This window comes from Diaphorina citri, unplaced genomic scaffold (genome assembly GCF_000475195.1).
Source record: "Diaphorina citri unplaced genomic scaffold, Diaci psyllid genome assembly version 1.1 scaffold631, whole genome shotgun sequence".
NCBI classification, from domain to species: Eukaryota; Metazoa; Arthropoda; class Insecta; order Hemiptera; family Psyllidae; genus Diaphorina; species Diaphorina citri.
In genome coordinates this window covers 66,505-84,548 of record NW_007378064.1, presented here as the reverse complement: position 1 = coordinate 84,548, position 18,044 = coordinate 66,505, and the positions used below count along the sequence as shown (strand labels likewise).

Sequence of the window (18,044 nt, the reverse complement as noted above, 5' to 3'; positions counted from 1 at the left end):
TACCAAAGGACCAAACTTTCTATTGGAATCTATGAGGAGAATGTATACATGTATAATTGTCCCATTAAAGGCCATCATGGCTTTTTAGTTAGATTTGCTCAGTCCAGAATAGTATCAGTCCGTTGGCTTGTCAAAAATGTTAAATTTGTTGCAATAAAGTAACACGCTATACTAAAGCTACTTTCATGGGACGAAAAAAATCTGATAAAATGGCATTATACATTTTTTTTTTTTTTACAAAAGAGAAAAAAATGTTTGGAAAAAAGCCAATCAAAAAGATTTATATCAGTATAATCCGTGAAAAGTATTTAACTTTCTATTACTACAGTATAGCGGAGCTATACTAGTAATGAAAGTATTGCAATCGGTCCAAATTTTCCGTACCTACGATAAAACTGCTCTTTATATTGCAATAAAACATAACAAAAGAAAATTTACAACATTTCTACCTCCGTATTACACTGGTTGAAAGTATCTACGCTATACTAAAGCTACTTTCATGGGACGAAAAAAATCTGATAAAATGGCATTATACATTTTTTTTTTTTTTACAAAAGAGAAAAAAATGTTTGGAAAAAAGCCAATCAAAAAGATTTATATCAGTATAATCCGTGAAAAGTATTTAATACATTGCAGTAGGTATGCTCTTGATCCCCGCTCCCTGTCCAGTATCCCCGCTCCCTGTCCAGTAGAAAAGAGACAATGGATTTCGCCCATGCTTTTAACAATCGCTTGGATGGCATTTTTTTTTCTTTTTCTCTTTTTGTAAAAACGATACGTTACTTTAACTTTAATTCCCCCTAGATTTTCTAATTGCACCGGTGTTTTGCACACAAAGAAGTTAAGACTGTTGCTTTTAACCTAATGAAGTTGTTTTAACAAGGCTCCGGGGTGAGAGGTTGCTTGGGAATTTGTGGTGAAATGCAGTTTGTGTTTATACGATGAGCTTTGAATTTGTTTTCTTTACTTTGTTGGATTGTTGGGTACAATATTGTGTTTGTGGCTTGGGTGACACTCATTCCTGTATATTATAGGGACATGATACTAAATATTGTAAATCAGTGTCGGCTTCTGAATCACATCTTGTGATGTGATTCAGACATAGTGGGGATGTCACATCACAATAGTGGAGTAGTGGAGACGCCAGAACTCCAAGGAATGAACAATATTATCTTGGTTCATTTTTCGGGCAATACTTTAAGGTCTACTGGTATCTTGTATGATAAAATTATCTCAGGTAACAATGCCCAATTTCGATATTGTACTACGGTTGTTTTTACTTTCCAGGGTCCAAGTACGAGCCCATCCTGCTAGACAACGCCTACAAGATCCACATGAAGCTAACCATCAAGGCAGTCACCAAACAGGACTTTGGTGCTTACAAGTGTGTGTCTAAAAACTCGCTGGGTGATACAGACGGCAGCATAAAACTTTATGGTAGGTATAATGCTTTATTCTTGCTATATCATTATGAGGTCTAGGACAGATGTTGGTTATTAGATTGATATTGACACTGCCGTTCTATTAGTCTCTTCTGTTGACAGCTAAAACACTGATGATCAATTAGGTAATGAAATTTAATAATGGATCTCTGTCCTACAACTTACTTACCTACCAGAAATTTGAAAGAATGTTAGGTTCAAGAGTAGACATAGAGTCGTTCTTCAAAACTTGCTTTAAAACAGTATTTTTACTATGTCCACTTTTGGGTGCCAAATGTCCACCCTGTCTGAAAGTTGGGTCAGGCTGTCGACCTCAAGTTTGAGAGGTCATAAAGGTTACACGAGTGAAAATAACGGATGTTTCACGCAAATGCTCGTATTTCTTAGAAGATACTTTAGGGAAGATATTTCAGATCTGGTTACACAATTAATACATCTTACCATGTCAAATTGAAGTACATACATCCCCTGTTCCCTTCTTCCTTCGTTCATTCCCTAACCTATGTTATTAATTCTTACTTCTCTTCCTTTCTTGTCGTCTTTATACCCGTCTGTATCCTCATCATCCTCCTCTATCTTCCCACTTCTCCTTCCCTCTTACCTTCTTTGTCCTCTTTCTTCCCACTCCCATGACCCTCACCCATCATTCTTCCCTCTACTCCCTCTTCTTTCTCTTTCTATACCTCCTTTCTTGTCGTCTTTATACCCGTCTGTATCCTCATCATCCTCCTCCTCTATCTTCCCACTTCTCCTTCCTTCTTACCTTCTTTGTCCTCTTTCTTCCCACTCCCATGACCCTCACCCATCATTCTTCCCTCTACTCCCTCTTCTTTCTCTTTCTATACAAGCAACAGCAGAATCTTTTGTCTTCATTTCACTCTTCATTACATTCTATAGCTCCATAACCTCCCTCTCTTCCTCCCATTTCTCTCTCTCTCCCTCCTCTTTTCTTGTCTTACATAATATATTACACTTTCCATTTTGTTTTTTGGACTTTGCAAGAGGAGTCATTATAATTATTTGCTAGTAAACTTGTTCACACGGTGGCGGCTTTTGACTATTTTTCCATTCATTTTGGCAATCCTTTAAGTTTTATCTGTTCTTCTCTGTTCAGAAAGGACTTCATCCAATTTTATACGCACACAAGCCTCCGTCTCTTCCTCCTTGATATTATGAACAAAAGGGAATATTATTATTACTCTTCTTGGGATAGGAATGGAGTGAAGAGCGGGAGAGGGGAAGCAGGTACAATCGCTAAGGAAGGAAGGTGGGATGTAGTAGGCTATCATCTTGGAAGAGGGAGGTGGAAGAAGTTATAATCAGTGGCAGGCGGGAGAGAAGTTAGGTAGCAGGACACTGGCAAAGTGGAGGGGGTTTGTTATCGATAGAGAAGGGAGAGAGTTAGAAAAAATTCGAAAAGAGAGGGGATGTGGCAGGGTGCTAGAAAAGTGGAGGGGTTGTAAGAGGTAAAGGAGAAAGGATGAGAAGGATACTTAGAAAGTGGTAAAGGAGTGAGTATAAAGAGTAGGGAGGAGAGAAGGAGAGGGAGGTTGGAGGGTATAAGAAAAGTAGGGGAAGGGTTGTAATCAGTAGTAGGGGAGGGAGAGGAGTTTTCAGCACACTAAAATAGTGAGGGAAAGGAGAGGTGGAGTTGGAGCTAAAGGTAAACAGGTAACGTAAAAAGGATACATAAGAAGGTATAGATAAAGAGGAGTGAGCAGGGAAACAAGGAACAATAGAGACTGCAATTGCCAGAAGCACCAGAAGAGTAAGGAGGGTGAGAAAGAGGAGAGAGAAAGGTTAAGTTTGTGCTCAATGGAGTAGAGGTGTGTATGAACAAATGAGGAGGAAGAAGGGAAGAAGAAGAAGAAGAAGAAGAAGGAGAAGGAGAAGAAGGTGAAGAAGAAGAAGGTGAAGGAGAAGAAGTGGTACTGAGTAGCGTTGTACTGGAGAGTGGGTGATCGCCCGAAAAACAATCCGAAAGTTTCAAGTGCGGGGACATAAATTTTAATTGTTTCTTTATTGAACATTACACTGTCCTTCCTCCCGTCTTTCTTCCTTGGGTTTCCACCCTTTTTTGCGCTCTAGTAAAATAACTTTCATCTTTCTTCTCTTGTATACCTTCTCCTGTTTCATCTCTTTTTAAGTCCATTCCCTTCACCTCCCTCTTTACTCCATCTACGTAGGCAGGTTCTAGAAAAAAAGCCTTTTCAAAATTATAGATTGTTTCGGAAAACACGAAAACAGATGAATAGGTCCTACAGCAGGTAGGTACCTAAGTAGGTACACATTATAAACCTAGAGGTAAATAATATCATGGAAATAATATATGTACCTATGTACATTTGTACATACTAGGAACCTTTTGCTTACAGGGTATAAGAAAAGTAGGGGAAGGGTTGTAATCAGTAGTAGGGGAGGGAGAGGAGAGGAGTTTTCAGCACACTAAAATAGGTAGTGAGGGAAAGGAGAGGTGGAGTTGGAGCTAAAGGTAAACAGGTAACGTAGAAAGGATACATAAGAAGGTACAGATAAAGAGGAGTGAGCAGGGAAATAAGGAACAATAGAGACTGCAATTGCCAGAAGCACCAGAAGAGTAAGGAGGGTGAGAAAGAGGAGAGAGAAAGGTTAGGTTTGTGCTCAATGGAGTAGAGGTGTGTATGAACAAATGAGGAGGAGGAAGGGAAGAAGAAGAAGAAGAAGAAGAAGAAGAAGAAGAAGAAGAAGAAGAAGAAGGTGAAGGAGAAGAAGTGGTAATGAGTAGCGTTGTACTGGAGAGTGGGTGATCGCCCGAAAAACAATCCGAAAGTTTCAAGTGCGGGGACATAAATTTTAATTGTTTCTTTATTGAACATTACACTGTCCTTCCTCCCGTCTTTCTTCCTTGGGTTTCCACCCTTTTTTGCGCTCTAGTAAAATAACTTTCATCTTTCTTCTCTTGTATACCTTCTCCTGTTTCATCTCTTTTTATGTCCATTCCCTTCACCTCCCTCTTTACTCCAAATACGTAGGCAGGTTCTAGAAAAAAAAAGCCTTTTCAAAATTATAGATTGTTTCGGAAAACACGAAAACAGATGATTAGGTCCTACAGCAGGTAGGTACCTAAGTAGGTACACATTATAAACCTAGAGGTAAATAATATCATGGAAATATGTATGTACATTTGTACATACTAGGAACATTTTGCATAGCACATTGCATACCTAATCGTTATTGTCAGGCGATCATACAAAATTCTGTACATCTTGGTCATTAGTCCGTCCTTCCTTTATTATTACTAATAATAAAAGGTATAGTGGACGGACTATTGTATTCGCTTCGGTGTCTACTAGGAACCTTTTGCTTAGCACATTGCATACCTAATAGTTATTGTCAGGCGATCATACAAAATTCTGTACATCTTGGTCATTTTATTATTCTCCCTTCCTGTTTTGTGATTACAGTAAAACCGCCGAATAGTGGACACTGAGTCCACTATTCGGAGGTGTCCGTTAAGGGAAGTTTCACTGTATAATAGGTATTTTTCAAAAGAAAAAGGAATGAAATGTTCAAATACAAATACAACATAAGTATTAGGAATATGGAATTTAGTTAGGTCCTTAAACCTACTTCATTTTTATCAATATTCAATTGCTCTCTTAGTAGTAGGTAGGTAGGTAGGTACTTTCTTCACTGAAAATAAATGGATTAGGTATTATACTAAACTTTTCAACACTGAATTTTTTTATCAAAAAAAAAAAAAAAAAAAAAAAAAAAAAAAAAAATTTCTGGCTACTATGTGACAGTTTACTGGACGGTTTTTTGTAACGAAACTGTCAAATACCTAAACTCGTGTGAGCTTAAGACTGCTTAAGAACCAATAACTGCATGTTGTTTACTTCTCTTATTATAGCCTACCTAATTGTGTACAGTACAGACTTACAGAGTATAAAAGTCTCTCTCTTCCTCCCTCTTATTCTCAGCAACAGAAATGGAACTTTTTTTTCGTATTCCAGACTATAGGTAGCTGTTAACTATTTCTCCTGAAATTGTTTACATTCAAGAGAGGAAAAAGTAGGAATAAAATCGATGTGAAATAAAAGTTAAAGAAGTTGTTCAATGGAGTGAAGCTGAAGTGGTAGCTATATTTGAAAGCAGGGTCATATGTGACAGAACAGCAAGCAAAAACAGAGCATTGATGGGAAAATCAAGCCAGCGACAATCGCAACAAGAGGGATTATTACTCCGGAAGATAATGTCTGTAGAAACAACGAACAACCTTGCTGACTAGTATTACACACGCTGACTCTATTACACACGACACAACGAATCATGCAAACATTACATTGGCGGGAAAGTCACGAAGAAACGCGAAAGAAAATAAGGGTAGTGATAGTGATACTAGTGACGAAGGTGTAGACGTTCAGCGTCAAATATCAGTCCTACGAATAAAGAAACCAAAGGATCGTCATAAAGCAGTCCTAGTGAGGATACCAAAGGACCAAACCTTCTATTGGAATCTATGATGAGAATGTATGATGTATAATTGTCCCATTCAAGGCCATTATGGCTTTTTAGTTAGATTTGCTCAGTCCAGAATAGTATCAGTCCGTTGGCTTGTCAAAAATGTTAAATTTGTTGCAATAAAGTAACAGTTCTCAACAATATTTCAACACACTCAAATAAAAGATAAACTTCCTACTCACTTGAACTATTTCTCATCCAATTGGACAGCTTGCGATTAAAAAAAAAAATCTTTTCGGGCATTTAATACACTCATAAAACAGGAAGTCTCCAGTAAAAACTAAGAAATCCCAAGGACATGGAAACCTCTCGTTAGGTGGAAAGCATGAAGAACTGTCCCATTATAGCTTTTTTATTAGGCCTATAAACAGAGCTTCAATTAAATGGCTTTATGAGTTCAATATGTTCGGGAACCAGAACAATTCCCCTCTGACATCCAGTGCGATGGATGTACAGTCAGGATTCACTGGATCAACTCCAGCTTAAAGTAACAGTTCTCAACAATATTTCAACACACTCAAATAAAAGATAAACTTCCTATTCACTTGAACTATTTCTCACCCAATTGGACAGCTTGCGATTAAAAAAAAAAGAAAAAAAAATCTCTTCGGGCATTTAATACACTCATAAAACAGGAAGTCTCCAGTAAAAACTAAGAAATCCCAAGGACATGGAAACTTCTCGTTAGGTGGAAAGCATGAAGAACTGTCCCATTATAGCTTTTTTATTAGGCCTATAAACAGAGCTTCAATTAAATGGCTTTATGATGGGCACATTCCAAAATACCACCCTGTAGAATATAAAACAAAACTCTAATTATGTTTTAAGCTGTGATATAAAAAGAAAAAGACTGTAACGTTGCATTTTTATGTGGTCATAATCAGGTTTGTTGTTAAGTGGGGTGATAGAGGGGTTTATGTGAGTTTAAGTGAGATGTGTAAAATACCTCTCGGCCTATCGTTATTTTCGACCTTACCCAATTTCATGAGTGCATAGGTTTGCCTATCCATCCCACTCATTCGTCTTGCATGTCTTTCTCCTCCTACTCCTGACGTTTTCATTAAATATCCTCGCAAGCATTCTCAACTTAAGACTTGAGGTTTCCCTTCACAATAGGTTAAAGTTCGTACTCATTGTTCAGCCCTGGCGTATAATAATAAGGTGCCTTAATGTTTTACGAGTGTGTTGTGCAGTATAAACCTCTGTACTACGAGCTACAAGTCGTGTACAATTACGTCTATAGCTCCTTGGTCAACAGATTTGTACTACATATCCGAACGTCCATATTCCATGCAAGTTCTTCATGTCACCATGCTGGTTTTTCTTGTATTTACTCCTTGCAGAACTGCCTCATTGTAGGTGGTGTGACTGTTTATCCCCATGTAGAGACTTTTTAGACCTATGGATTGTTAGTTTATTATGAACAAAGTATTGATGGAAATTCAACTTTTTTTGTCCCTTCATTATCTACTGTCTTCAATAGGCTTTCTCCATTTCTCAAACTAAACGGTAACACGTTCAATTATACCTCCAATGTTTGACACCGACTTGCTTAACTGAATCCGACAGCTGTTTCCAATGTCTCAAAGGTTTCGACGCACTTCGCTTCCTTTCTTCTTCCTTTGTTTAGTTTAGAGTTTAGACTTTAGTGGACTAAATCGCCCAAGAGTTAGGTAAACAAACCAAAGGAAAAATCAAGCTTAAACGTCCGGGCCAGCCAGCCTAGCTCGGAATGTAGCACGTCTGCCTTGTAGGTGTTAGGCCGCGGGTTATATTCCCGCCCGGGGCAGATTTTATCCTAAACGAAAAAGGTTCTTTTTCGGCTTCTCGGAACGGCTGGCTTTCTCCTATCCTGTCTTCCCTCTCTCTTCGCTTTCCGGACGAAAAGACCATAGCAGTTACAGTTCCCTCTATCAAACCTCTTAAGGTAAAAAAAAGAAAATAAAAAAAAGTAAGGACATAAAGCATAGAACCACCTACTTAATTACTCAATTAGGTCTTTATTAGTCCGTCCTTCCTTTATTTACATACATACCTAGATACTAATATTAATATATTTTTTTATGTGATTTACCATAAGCTTTGTACAAAACAATACAGATATTTTTTTACGTTACTTTTTTACTAGCTTGTTACTTATTAATGTTTGTGTACCTACAATGCTAATTATATATTCTAATAGGTAGGTAGGTATTACCTACAATATTGTCCTTTACCTCTCTGGAGGTCACAGGACGTAACAATATCCTGAGTACCTAATACCTACCCGTTGTTACCTACTTATAGGTTACTATACCTACATATACCTAAGTAGTACATTAGAACCTCGATTATATCAACTCGAACAAGCAGGGTCCGTCCCTCCGGGAATTTTTCAGCCCGTCGTGATTAGAGAAAGTCAGTACCTATGTACCTACCTAATTTGTTTAATATTCAGTTTATTATTATTCTTGATTTGATTTTTTGATTTTACTTTCATGTAATGTAACACGTTCAATTATACCTCCAATGTTCGACACCGACTTGCTTAACTGAATCCGTCAGCTGTTTCTAATGTCTCAAAGGTTTCGACGCACTTCGCTATACATATAATATCAGTAAAGGAAAGTACTTATAGCTTCTGGGAATAGGCAACGTGCATGCAAATGACAGTTTGCTCTCGTGTTACGGAAACCAGTAAAAAGCATCGTTTGAGGAGCTCAAGTCGGTTGTAAAACGCCATAAAAAGTGATTTATGGCGGAGAATAGAGTACGGTTCTGCGGTGTTCTCAGGAAATTTTCGCTCATTAATATTTATTTTTTTCGTCTCCTCTGAAATTTTCTGCTCTGATACCACCAGTTACAAAAGTGTTAGTTTCTGATTAGAGTTTGCTACAAGCTACTAGTGATGTTTAGATTTTACTGCTACCGTTTTTGGATTAGGCGTACGGCACACACGGTAAGACAATTCCGGGGATTTGTGGGTTCACCCGATAGATTTTGAACGTGTCGGAATGTCGGAAATCTAACAGATCCACAGAATGGATTGAGTCCACTATAGGTTTCGCCATACGCGATGAGTGTTGTTTTGGCCTCAGTCTATCTGAACTTTTGAATTCGTCGTGTGTAGGCACCTTTACACAACTAAAAAGCTGCAGTAAATTATGAGCAAGATGAAGTAGCAAAGGTTATTATGTAAAACCAACAAGAAATTACTTCAAGACAACAGGAAAAGAAATGAGGAAGAAGGCAAATGAAGTAACAAAACGAAAAGCAGGTCGCAATGTCACGAGGTAAGGCACAGGTTTTGACAGCACAACACTTTTCTTTGTTCAGAATAAAATTATTGTGCTAAGATTCCTAGAATACTGTTGACACTATTTGACATAGGAAAGTAAATTGTGGGCAAAATGGCAAAATAGGACTTTTCTTTCCATTTACCTACAACGAAGGTTTCATGCCTAGTCCCAAAATCTAAGATAGAAGGAGGATAGGATAGGAGAAAGCCAGTCGTTCCGAGAACAAGCCTCATCTGTTTAGGATAAAGTTCGCTAGGGGTGTGGCCATAAACAACCCCGAGGACTAGCGCCTAACAAGCAGAAGCGCTACTCTCCAAGCAGTACACGCTAACTAGGTAACTAGGCTAGGTTCGGCCAACTCAGTGAAGCTCCATCTAGCATCTAGCTCAGTTTGACATTCTAAACAACTACCGCAACAACTCCTGGGTAAAATACTTCTTCCTATAGTCTGCTACTCAAGAAAAGGCGTCGGGGGAAAGTGTTCTCATAATTTGTTTTCCTGTATGAATGAAGAATGCTCAATGTAGCGTCATGTCATTTGTAATGTGCTTGTGATGACGGTTTTCTATAGTGTAGTGTTATTGTGTAGTGTTGAGTGCTAGGAGTAGCCTGGTATCTGTGGAAGTAGTTTTCCTTAGCAATTTTACAAAAGAGAAAAAATCCTTGACAGTTTACCATGGCAAGCATGTCTTTCTTTCTTTCCTCCCTTTCTCAATAAAATTCAGAAGATGTTGATTTAAATCTAGTGAAACCACTGAAATAGTACCCGTTTTGATAAGAGCTATGAAGCATGAATCCAATGTTCCCACTACTTATCTCAATAGGTCACACCAATTTCCCACAAGTAACACTCTCAATATAAAACCTCGCTTGTCAATATTATTTCCCCGTACCTACGATAAAACTGCACTTTATATTGCAATAAAACATAACAAAAGAAAATTTACAACATTTCTACCTCCGTATTACACTGGTTGAAAGTATCTACGCTATACTAGTCCCCAAGATATTAAAGCTTGACTACGAACAGCATTGGGTGGATTCAATATGCCAGATTTTCGTGAAGGTATCAAAAGTGATCCCTCCAATTTTATCAAACGCCATGTGTTATTATTGGTTGCCTCAATCATGCTCAATTCCTTGTTAGAATGTCTAAACTTGAGAGTTATTTCCTTGTCTCCATCCTGCAACCTTTTCATGGAAGATGTCATGTCCCATACAGTTCCATTATTTTGATTCATTGAGATGCTGACTGTGCTGCCCTCTACTAAGATGCTTTGCTCAACCTGGAATTCAAACATGATCAACATTTTGGTTGAGAAATATTGTTCTCATTAGTCATTACCTATCAACCTCTGAAATATCAGTGGTAGATAAGCCACTTCTTATGACTTAAACTAGGTACAATCTCAGAAATCATATTTCGCAAAATCTATAAAAAAAAAAAAAAATATATTACCGTTGGAAAAGCAGGGTCACATGTGACAGTTTACTGGACGGTTTTTTGTAACGAAACTGTCAAATACCTAAACTCGTGTGAGCTCAGACTGCTTAAGACTGCTTAAGAACTGCTTAAGAACCAATAACTGCATGTTGTTTACTTCTCTTATCATAGCCTACCTAATTGTGTACAGTACAGACTTACAGAGTATAAAAGTGATAGGTACAAATATTACAGAAAAGTTTATTACGGTTTGTTAACCAAACACGGAGCAATCTATTGCGTTCTTTCTTATTGGAATACGTGCTCAGATACTCATATTCATTTCAGCTCAACACATAGATATCTACTTAAAGTTGTAAACTTCCGCAATGAAAATTAGTAAAAAATAAGGAGATGAGCTGATTAAGCCGAATTTCTTGGAATTCAAAATATCAATTAGCGGAGCTACTGAACTGCGTGCTTCTAGTTCTGAGCTCTTAACTTTTACGTTTTTTGCCTAAATAGGTATATAGTAAGGAGTAACTCCGTACCTTCGTTCGAAGGTTTTGAAATTTACTCAATTGAAATAGAAATAATATAAGGTTTCTTGTTTATTTAAAAATATTTACCTACCTAATTATTTATTTATTTTATTTATTAATATTATTCTATTTTTTATTCAGAAAAAGCTAAAGTTGAGCACCTAATATTATTCTCTAAATATATCCTTAAAGTAGAATTAAACTTTTTGAGAGATCTTCAAAGGAGGAATTGAAACGAAAGCCAAAGAAAAATACAATTTTATCAAACAAATGAATGTAACAGAAAGTAAAAATTAACGTTCAAAGAAAATTGGTTGGGGGGTAAGGGCCTTGATTTTGATCTCGATAGTAATATTGATAATAATACCTACCCAATATGTATTGCTTACAATTATTTAGTTTATTTGAATAAACATTTAGATTGAAAGAGAGAGTGAGTCAAAGAGAAATACACGCAGAGATCATGAGGAAGAGAGAGAATCTAGATCAAACATTTTATAAGAATGTACTATGTTTTCACTTGACAAATATATGAAACTTATTTATTAATAAAAGTATTGTGAAATACAGTTAAAAACAGATAAGGAGTTTAAAATTTATGTATTTACATACCTATTTCATGAATTCTTTATGTTCCACCTCGGACAATATTTATGAACAATTCGGCAAAATGATTGGTAGTTTGTGTAGAATAAAGAGCATCCAATAATGTAATGGTATGCTATTATGATTTAGAAGAGTAGCAACAAACCAAAGCATGAGCCTACATTGATTCGAAGTCAATGAAAATAGTTTTATTTTTATTAAAGGGTGGAAATTTTTATTAAAGACTGATGAAAAGTAGATTTCTCCAGCATTGTTTGTGCATTTTTGTTTGTATTTTGTTTTGGAGCTGTGAAATTGCTTGGAATAAACTAATATTGTCTATATGTATTCTCTTTCCCCATTACAGACATGAAATCTACACAAAGTCCAAAGTTGCTGATAAACACGCCTAGAAAAAATGAAAACGAAATTCCTCAACAAGTTGAGAAAAATCGGAAGAAATTAGGTAAGTAGGTATTTTGAATTTTAAGAGAAAATGAGAAGATTATGAAGAAAATAATATTTATGTTATGTATGTTATATAATATGTACTCAATATTCTTATCTGGGTTAAGAATTATTATCTCTTGAATATTTTTTAATTTTAATTATTTTTCTCATTGCACACTTCCATGCAAAGAAAGCTAAATTAATATTTTTACGAGTATTATTTAATAACATCTCTGAATAAATTATAAATAAACAAAATTTGAATGCCTTCTGTTAGTTCTTGCCGTTACTAGTAATACATATTATATATATCAAAGGCATATCATTCAAGTCTGTCTGCCTGTGTGCATTGTCCCGTGCTTTCTGCTTTCGTCAAAGGTTAAACGAAATTCTTTTCAAAGTCTCATCTCTCTATTATCTTTCGTTATGTTTGCAAGGACTTTTCTTTCCTTTGTTGAAATCTGTAACAAATTGATGACATTTTTATGAACTTTTCTTTTGTGAAGCCTTGGACAGTAGCAAATTCACGCTGTAAGCGAATGGAAATAGAGCATAGAGTAGTTTACGGAGTTAAATGATCCAATCCAGAGTCAATTCAAAGATAGATCAAAAGAAAACATTTAATTTCTAATAATTCGACTTACATTTATGGCGCTTAGACGTTATTTTATAGTAAGATCTGTAGTAATGCAGCAAAAGTTGAGTGGAAATTGGAATCCTGGCGTGTAAGCTTCTTGATCTGTCAGCCCCGTGCCAGAAGTTCGTCAAGGGATTGTATGTTCTCAGACTCGTGATGGAGTTGATCGAGTATCTAAAATGAAATAAATAAATCAAATATGTAGATATAATTAGGTAGGAAATAATTTGTTCAAGAAAAGCTTTACAAATATCCAATATTGTCCACTCGAAAGGACGACAGGAAATTCTTCAAGAATATGTCCAAAGTCATAGTAGTAACTTACTGCTGAGAGTGCTGAGGCAAAGAAACTCTTCAGGCCTACAGGATTTCAGAGCGTTCATCGCTTCATCTCACTTACCTTACATCAAGCTCAATATTTCTCAATGATTTTGGCAAAGCTTTTTCAGAATTGTCATCATCATTCTTCTGCTGTATTGAACCTCTCGCCGAGAGTAACGCTGAGGTGGTGACGGTTAACAAGGCGGGAGTTCCAATATCTGTCGGTTGAATGGTGATGATCCGCTGAGGAAATTGCAGACTCTGATAGTTTACACTGAACTCCAAATAGACCCGACTCATTTTCTGAATACCTGGAATATTTTAAATAAAATAATAAGATTAAGATTACTTGGAATGGTATTAGTTTTCAGTGCCAGATCAGCAAGCTTTATAAATAAGTTTCTTTCAACCAATATTCATCAGAATGAAGTGAATCATTGATCTTATTAGGAATAGTCTTGTTTGTTATCTATTCTTGGTGCAAAGTCTAAAAGTGCGTCGTTGATTGATATCGACTGGACTGAAACCCATAAAAACTTACTTGTAACAATTTTATTCATCTCGGTTTCGTTGACATAAGAGCAATAAATCACGTGATCATCATGTTTGACGAAAATTTCCAGATGGACATTTTCCTGCTGGTGTTTTGGGTGCTGTAGGTTTAGATTTTTCATCAGAATGAAGTGAATCATTGATCTTATTAGGAATAGCCTTGTTTGTTATCTATTCTTGGTGCAAAGTCTAAAAGTGCGTCGTTGATTGATATCGACTGGACTGAAACCCATAAAAACTTACTTGTAACGATTTTATTCATCTCGGTTTCGTTGACATACGAGCAATAAATCACGTGATCATCATGTTTGACGAAAATTTCCAGATGGACATTTTCCTGCTGGTGTTTTGGGTGCTGTAGGTTTAGATTTTTTATGAATTCCTTTAAGATAGGTTCATTGACCACGGTTGCGTCAACATTTCCAAAGAATTTGTCCCAGAGACCCTTGTAGTTTATTCCTTCCAATTTCAGATATACCTGGAATGAATGAGATAATGTCATTTTACCATTGTCGATTTGTTCCTCTAAGTAACTCATCTCCTAACAACGCGGCGGGTTTCCAGCATCACCAAAGTGTGGCCACATGGCTATTTACCAATCTGTTATTTATCGCGCCAAGAGACTTTCTCACTTACCGATCTGGCTGAAGTTACGCCAAGTGAATGTTGTTCGGCAGTAAAATGCACAATATTGGGCAGTCCAGTCTTCTCACTTGCTAGAAGCAACAATTGAAGAAGTCCTCCATATCCCCTGACAGGGTCTTCATAGTCCAACAAATAGTTGCCGGTCGCCCAGTGGTGCGTTTTCGGAGGAACAAATCGCACAAAATAGGACACAACTTTATTTCTGAAATAATACATAAATTGTTCACAGAAAGTTTAGCGGATGAGTAGGGGTTGTTGGAGGTGTTAGTGTGGTTAACATGCATGACCACAGAAAGTTTAGCGGATGAGTAGGGGTTGTCGGAGTTGTTAGTGTGGTTAACATGCATGAGCATTCGATGCTATCTCCAATTGTGTAATATTCTGAAAGACAACTTCATTCCTGAATGAATGATTTATCATTTAGTCAAGAGATGCAGATTGACAAACGATGAGAATTTAATACCATGCATGAGCATTCGATGCTATCTCCAATTGTCTAATATTCTGAAAGACAACTTCATTCCTGAATGAATGATTTATCATTTAGTCAAGAGATGCAGATTGACAAACGATGAGAATTTAATATATTAAGTAATACTCGTAGATAAAGACGTAAGAATATCTTATCTACTGAAAATTCACATATTTTATGTCACATGCTTACATTTTCGCAAAACACATGCATGAGCATTCGATGCTATCTCCAATTATCTAATATTCTGAAAGACAAACGATGAGAATTTAATACATGAAGTAATACTCGTAGATAAAGACGTAAGAATATCTTATCTACTGAAAATTCACATATTTTATGTCACATGCTTACATTTTCGCAAAACAGGGCATCATGGTTTTCGCCAGAGAATGTAGAGTTGTGTAATAGAAGTTGTAGAGTTGCTGACTCTCCTCGTTCACCATGACACTGTGGATGGCTGATAGTCTAGCTGTAGTGGGGGATGAAGTTAGTAGTACCAGTGTTGATAGCGCCCTCAGCTCGAGACTTTCGGTCTTGTTCAGGAGAATGGGCCAAAATATTTCCTTTGCCTGTGGGAAAAGTGGATTAGGATTTTTGCTACCGACAGATTTGGCTACTCTCCATTGATCTAGGGTTCTAGGGAATCTACATAGTCAATCCCAATAATTATTAGAGCCATAAGGTTCGGGAAAAGTGGATTAGGATTGTTACTACCGACAGATTTGGCTACTCTCCATTGATCTAGGGTTCTAGGGAATCTACATAGTCAATCCCAATAATTATTAGAGCCATAAGGTTTGAGATTTTTAGGAAGTCAGGGAATACAATCGGGGTATTAAGTGCAGCAGGCTGTTGAGTACCTAAATCCCTAAATGTATACGATCAGTTAAATTGTATAAGTTCTTTCCTGAAAAAATGCTTTTTAGGAAGTCAGGGAATACAATCTGGGTATTAAGTGCAGCAGGCTGTTGAGTACCTAAATCCCTAAATGTATACGATCAGTTAAATTGTATAAGTTCTTTCCTGAAAAAATGTCAACAATACTTGTACAAATCAGTCCGGTCAATTCATTGCTCATTTTAACCAAAAGGCTTTAACTAACAATGTGAACATTCTCTTGGTTCAAAAAGGAGAATTATGTCTTACTCTATGCTTTCATCTACTAACTTACCTGTTTGTCAACAATACTTGTACAAATCAGTCCGGTCAATTCATTGCTCATTTTAATCAAAAGATAGGTATAACGCGTAACAGGCTTTAACTAACAATGTGAACATTCTCTTGGTTCAAAAAGGAGAATTATGTCTTACTCTATGCTTTCATCTACTAACTTACCTGTTCAGGGTTTTTGTCAATAGCAGTCATGGTGGCCCAGACCAACAGCAATCGATAATGTCGTGAAAGAGACGGGTTCGCAATTTGAGGAGCAAAGAACTGAAGAACTTTGGGTAATTTCATATTACTAATGGCATGCACGTACACCATTTTTTGCGTGTAGTCGGTAACTCCTGAAAATTCCAAGAAAGATGAGAACAAAACTTTTTTATTGCCTAGACTCGAAAATCGACTATTACAAAATGGTCCTAATAATAAAATTGACTCTATAAATCTATAGAAGACAGTTTAGATTTTAGAACTGAAGAGGGCCTAGATTCCTCGAACAAAAGATGGGTAGGACTCTCTGTTCCCGTGTCACTTACAAAATGGTCCTAATAATAAAATTGATTCTATAGATCTATAGAAGACAGTTTAGATTTTAGAACTGAAGAGGGCCTAGATTCCTCGAACAAAAGATGGGTAGGACTCTCTGTTCCCGTGTCAAAGAATATTGCCAATACATATTATAAGGACAACAAGAACATCAGATTTTAGATTTGATAATTACGATCTTACCTGTTAATCGATCGAGGAAAATTCTGGTGTACTTATCAACCACATCCACACTGCATTTAACAGAGCAAGTTTTGTAAATCAGGGTGGCAAAACTCAGTATGGAGGCATGTTTGTTTTCGTCTTCGATATTATCCTTTTTGTCTTCTAGCCACAAAAGATCCTGTAAGAATATGTGAAGAATATTATAACAAGGAAATTCAAAATATGCGTTGTCGATTGTTTGAACCATCCGATCACTGTACAACAAACGGCTCAAAATAGTTCCACTACTTCAAAGGGACTTTTTATCCCTTACTGGCAGTTTAAACAAGATAGGTACATTCGATTTTGGTATTATTCGATTCCAGATTCCATACACAATACATGAATGTACCTAGTTGTGCCTACGCTACGGCAAGTGTAAACCTTAAATATTTATGGTTATAACAGCACAAAAAGAATAATACAAGTATCAAGGTTACTAACCTCACATTGAGCAAGAAGCTCTTCCGTGGGATGTCTCAAATAGAACGGAAAAGTTGACAAAAGTCTTTGAGCAATGTACCCTCTGACTTTGCCAGTTTTAATCAAGTCTTTGATGAATATAACCGATGAGTTAGAACCAATTTGCGGTAGTAGGTCCCAGAAGAGATGCCTGAAAAGTGAAAACAAAACAAAGGTATGATAATGGGTCAAGATACGAAAATAATTTTTTGGTGGCAAATTGTGGGCAACATGGGTTTACCAATCAAATTCTGTGTTTCATTATTATTTTATTGGTACTGGTACTGTCATTAGTGTCATTACTCACTCTAACCTCTAATAGGTGACTATCTCACGGATACCATAAGAAATTACCTCTAATTTGACAACCATACTTACTGTATTGTTTCTTGAGAGTAGCTAGTCCCGAGGGTGATATTGTTGTACAAGATGTCCCAATCTGTGTTTACCAATCAAATTCTGTGTTTCATTATTATATTATTGGTACTGGTACTGTCATTAGTGTCATTACCCACTCTAATCTCTAATAGGTGACTATCTCTCGGATACCATAAGAAAGTATCTCTAATTTGACAACCATACTTACTGTATTGTTTCTTGAGAGTAGCTAGTCCCGAGGGTGATATTGTTGCCCACTCTAATCTCTAATAGGTGACTATCTCACGGATACCATAAGAAAGTATCTCTAATTTGACAACCATACTTACTGTATTGTTTCTTGAGAGTAGCTAGTCCCGAGGGTGATATTGTTAATAAGCTCACAGCGCGTCGTACGATATTGGTAGATGACGTCATCACGGGAGTACAGTGTTGTC

General features: G+C 36.7%; 2 protein-coding genes across 2 annotated transcripts in view; one reads left to right on the top strand and one right to left on the bottom strand.

Annotated features, from left to right (window-relative positions):
• Nucleotides 1-1,481, top strand: part of LOC103510670 (neurotrimin-like) — a gene marked incomplete at its 5' end in the record, with an annotated part of 31,103 nt that extends 29,622 nt beyond the window's left edge. The window contains one exon of the mRNA XM_026824670.1: nt 1,288-1,481. Within this exon, the coding sequence (XP_026680471.1) occupies nt 1,288-1,481 (194 nt within the window). The remainder of the gene's footprint in view (nt 1-1,287) is intronic.
• An 8,731-nt stretch (nt 1,482-10,212) lies between these two features.
• Nucleotides 10,213-18,044, bottom strand: part of LOC103510669 — a 26,425-nt gene continuing 18,593 nt past the window's right edge. Inside the window, exons 12-21 of the mRNA XM_026824669.1 lie at nt 16,747-16,887; nt 16,189-16,361; nt 15,205-15,422; nt 14,370-14,580; nt 13,973-14,211; nt 13,723-13,877; nt 13,261-13,492; nt 12,868-13,034; nt 12,664-12,684; nt 10,213-10,553 (exon numbers count right to left, since the gene is read on the bottom strand). Of these exons, the coding sequence (XP_026680470.1) occupies nt 10,213-10,553; nt 12,664-12,684; nt 12,868-13,034; nt 13,261-13,492; nt 13,723-13,877; nt 13,973-14,211; nt 14,370-14,580; nt 15,205-15,422; nt 16,189-16,361; nt 16,747-16,887 (1,898 nt within the window). The remainder of the gene's footprint in view (nt 10,554-12,663; nt 12,685-12,867; nt 13,035-13,260; nt 13,493-13,722; nt 13,878-13,972; nt 14,212-14,369; nt 14,581-15,204; nt 15,423-16,188; nt 16,362-16,746; nt 16,888-18,044) is intronic.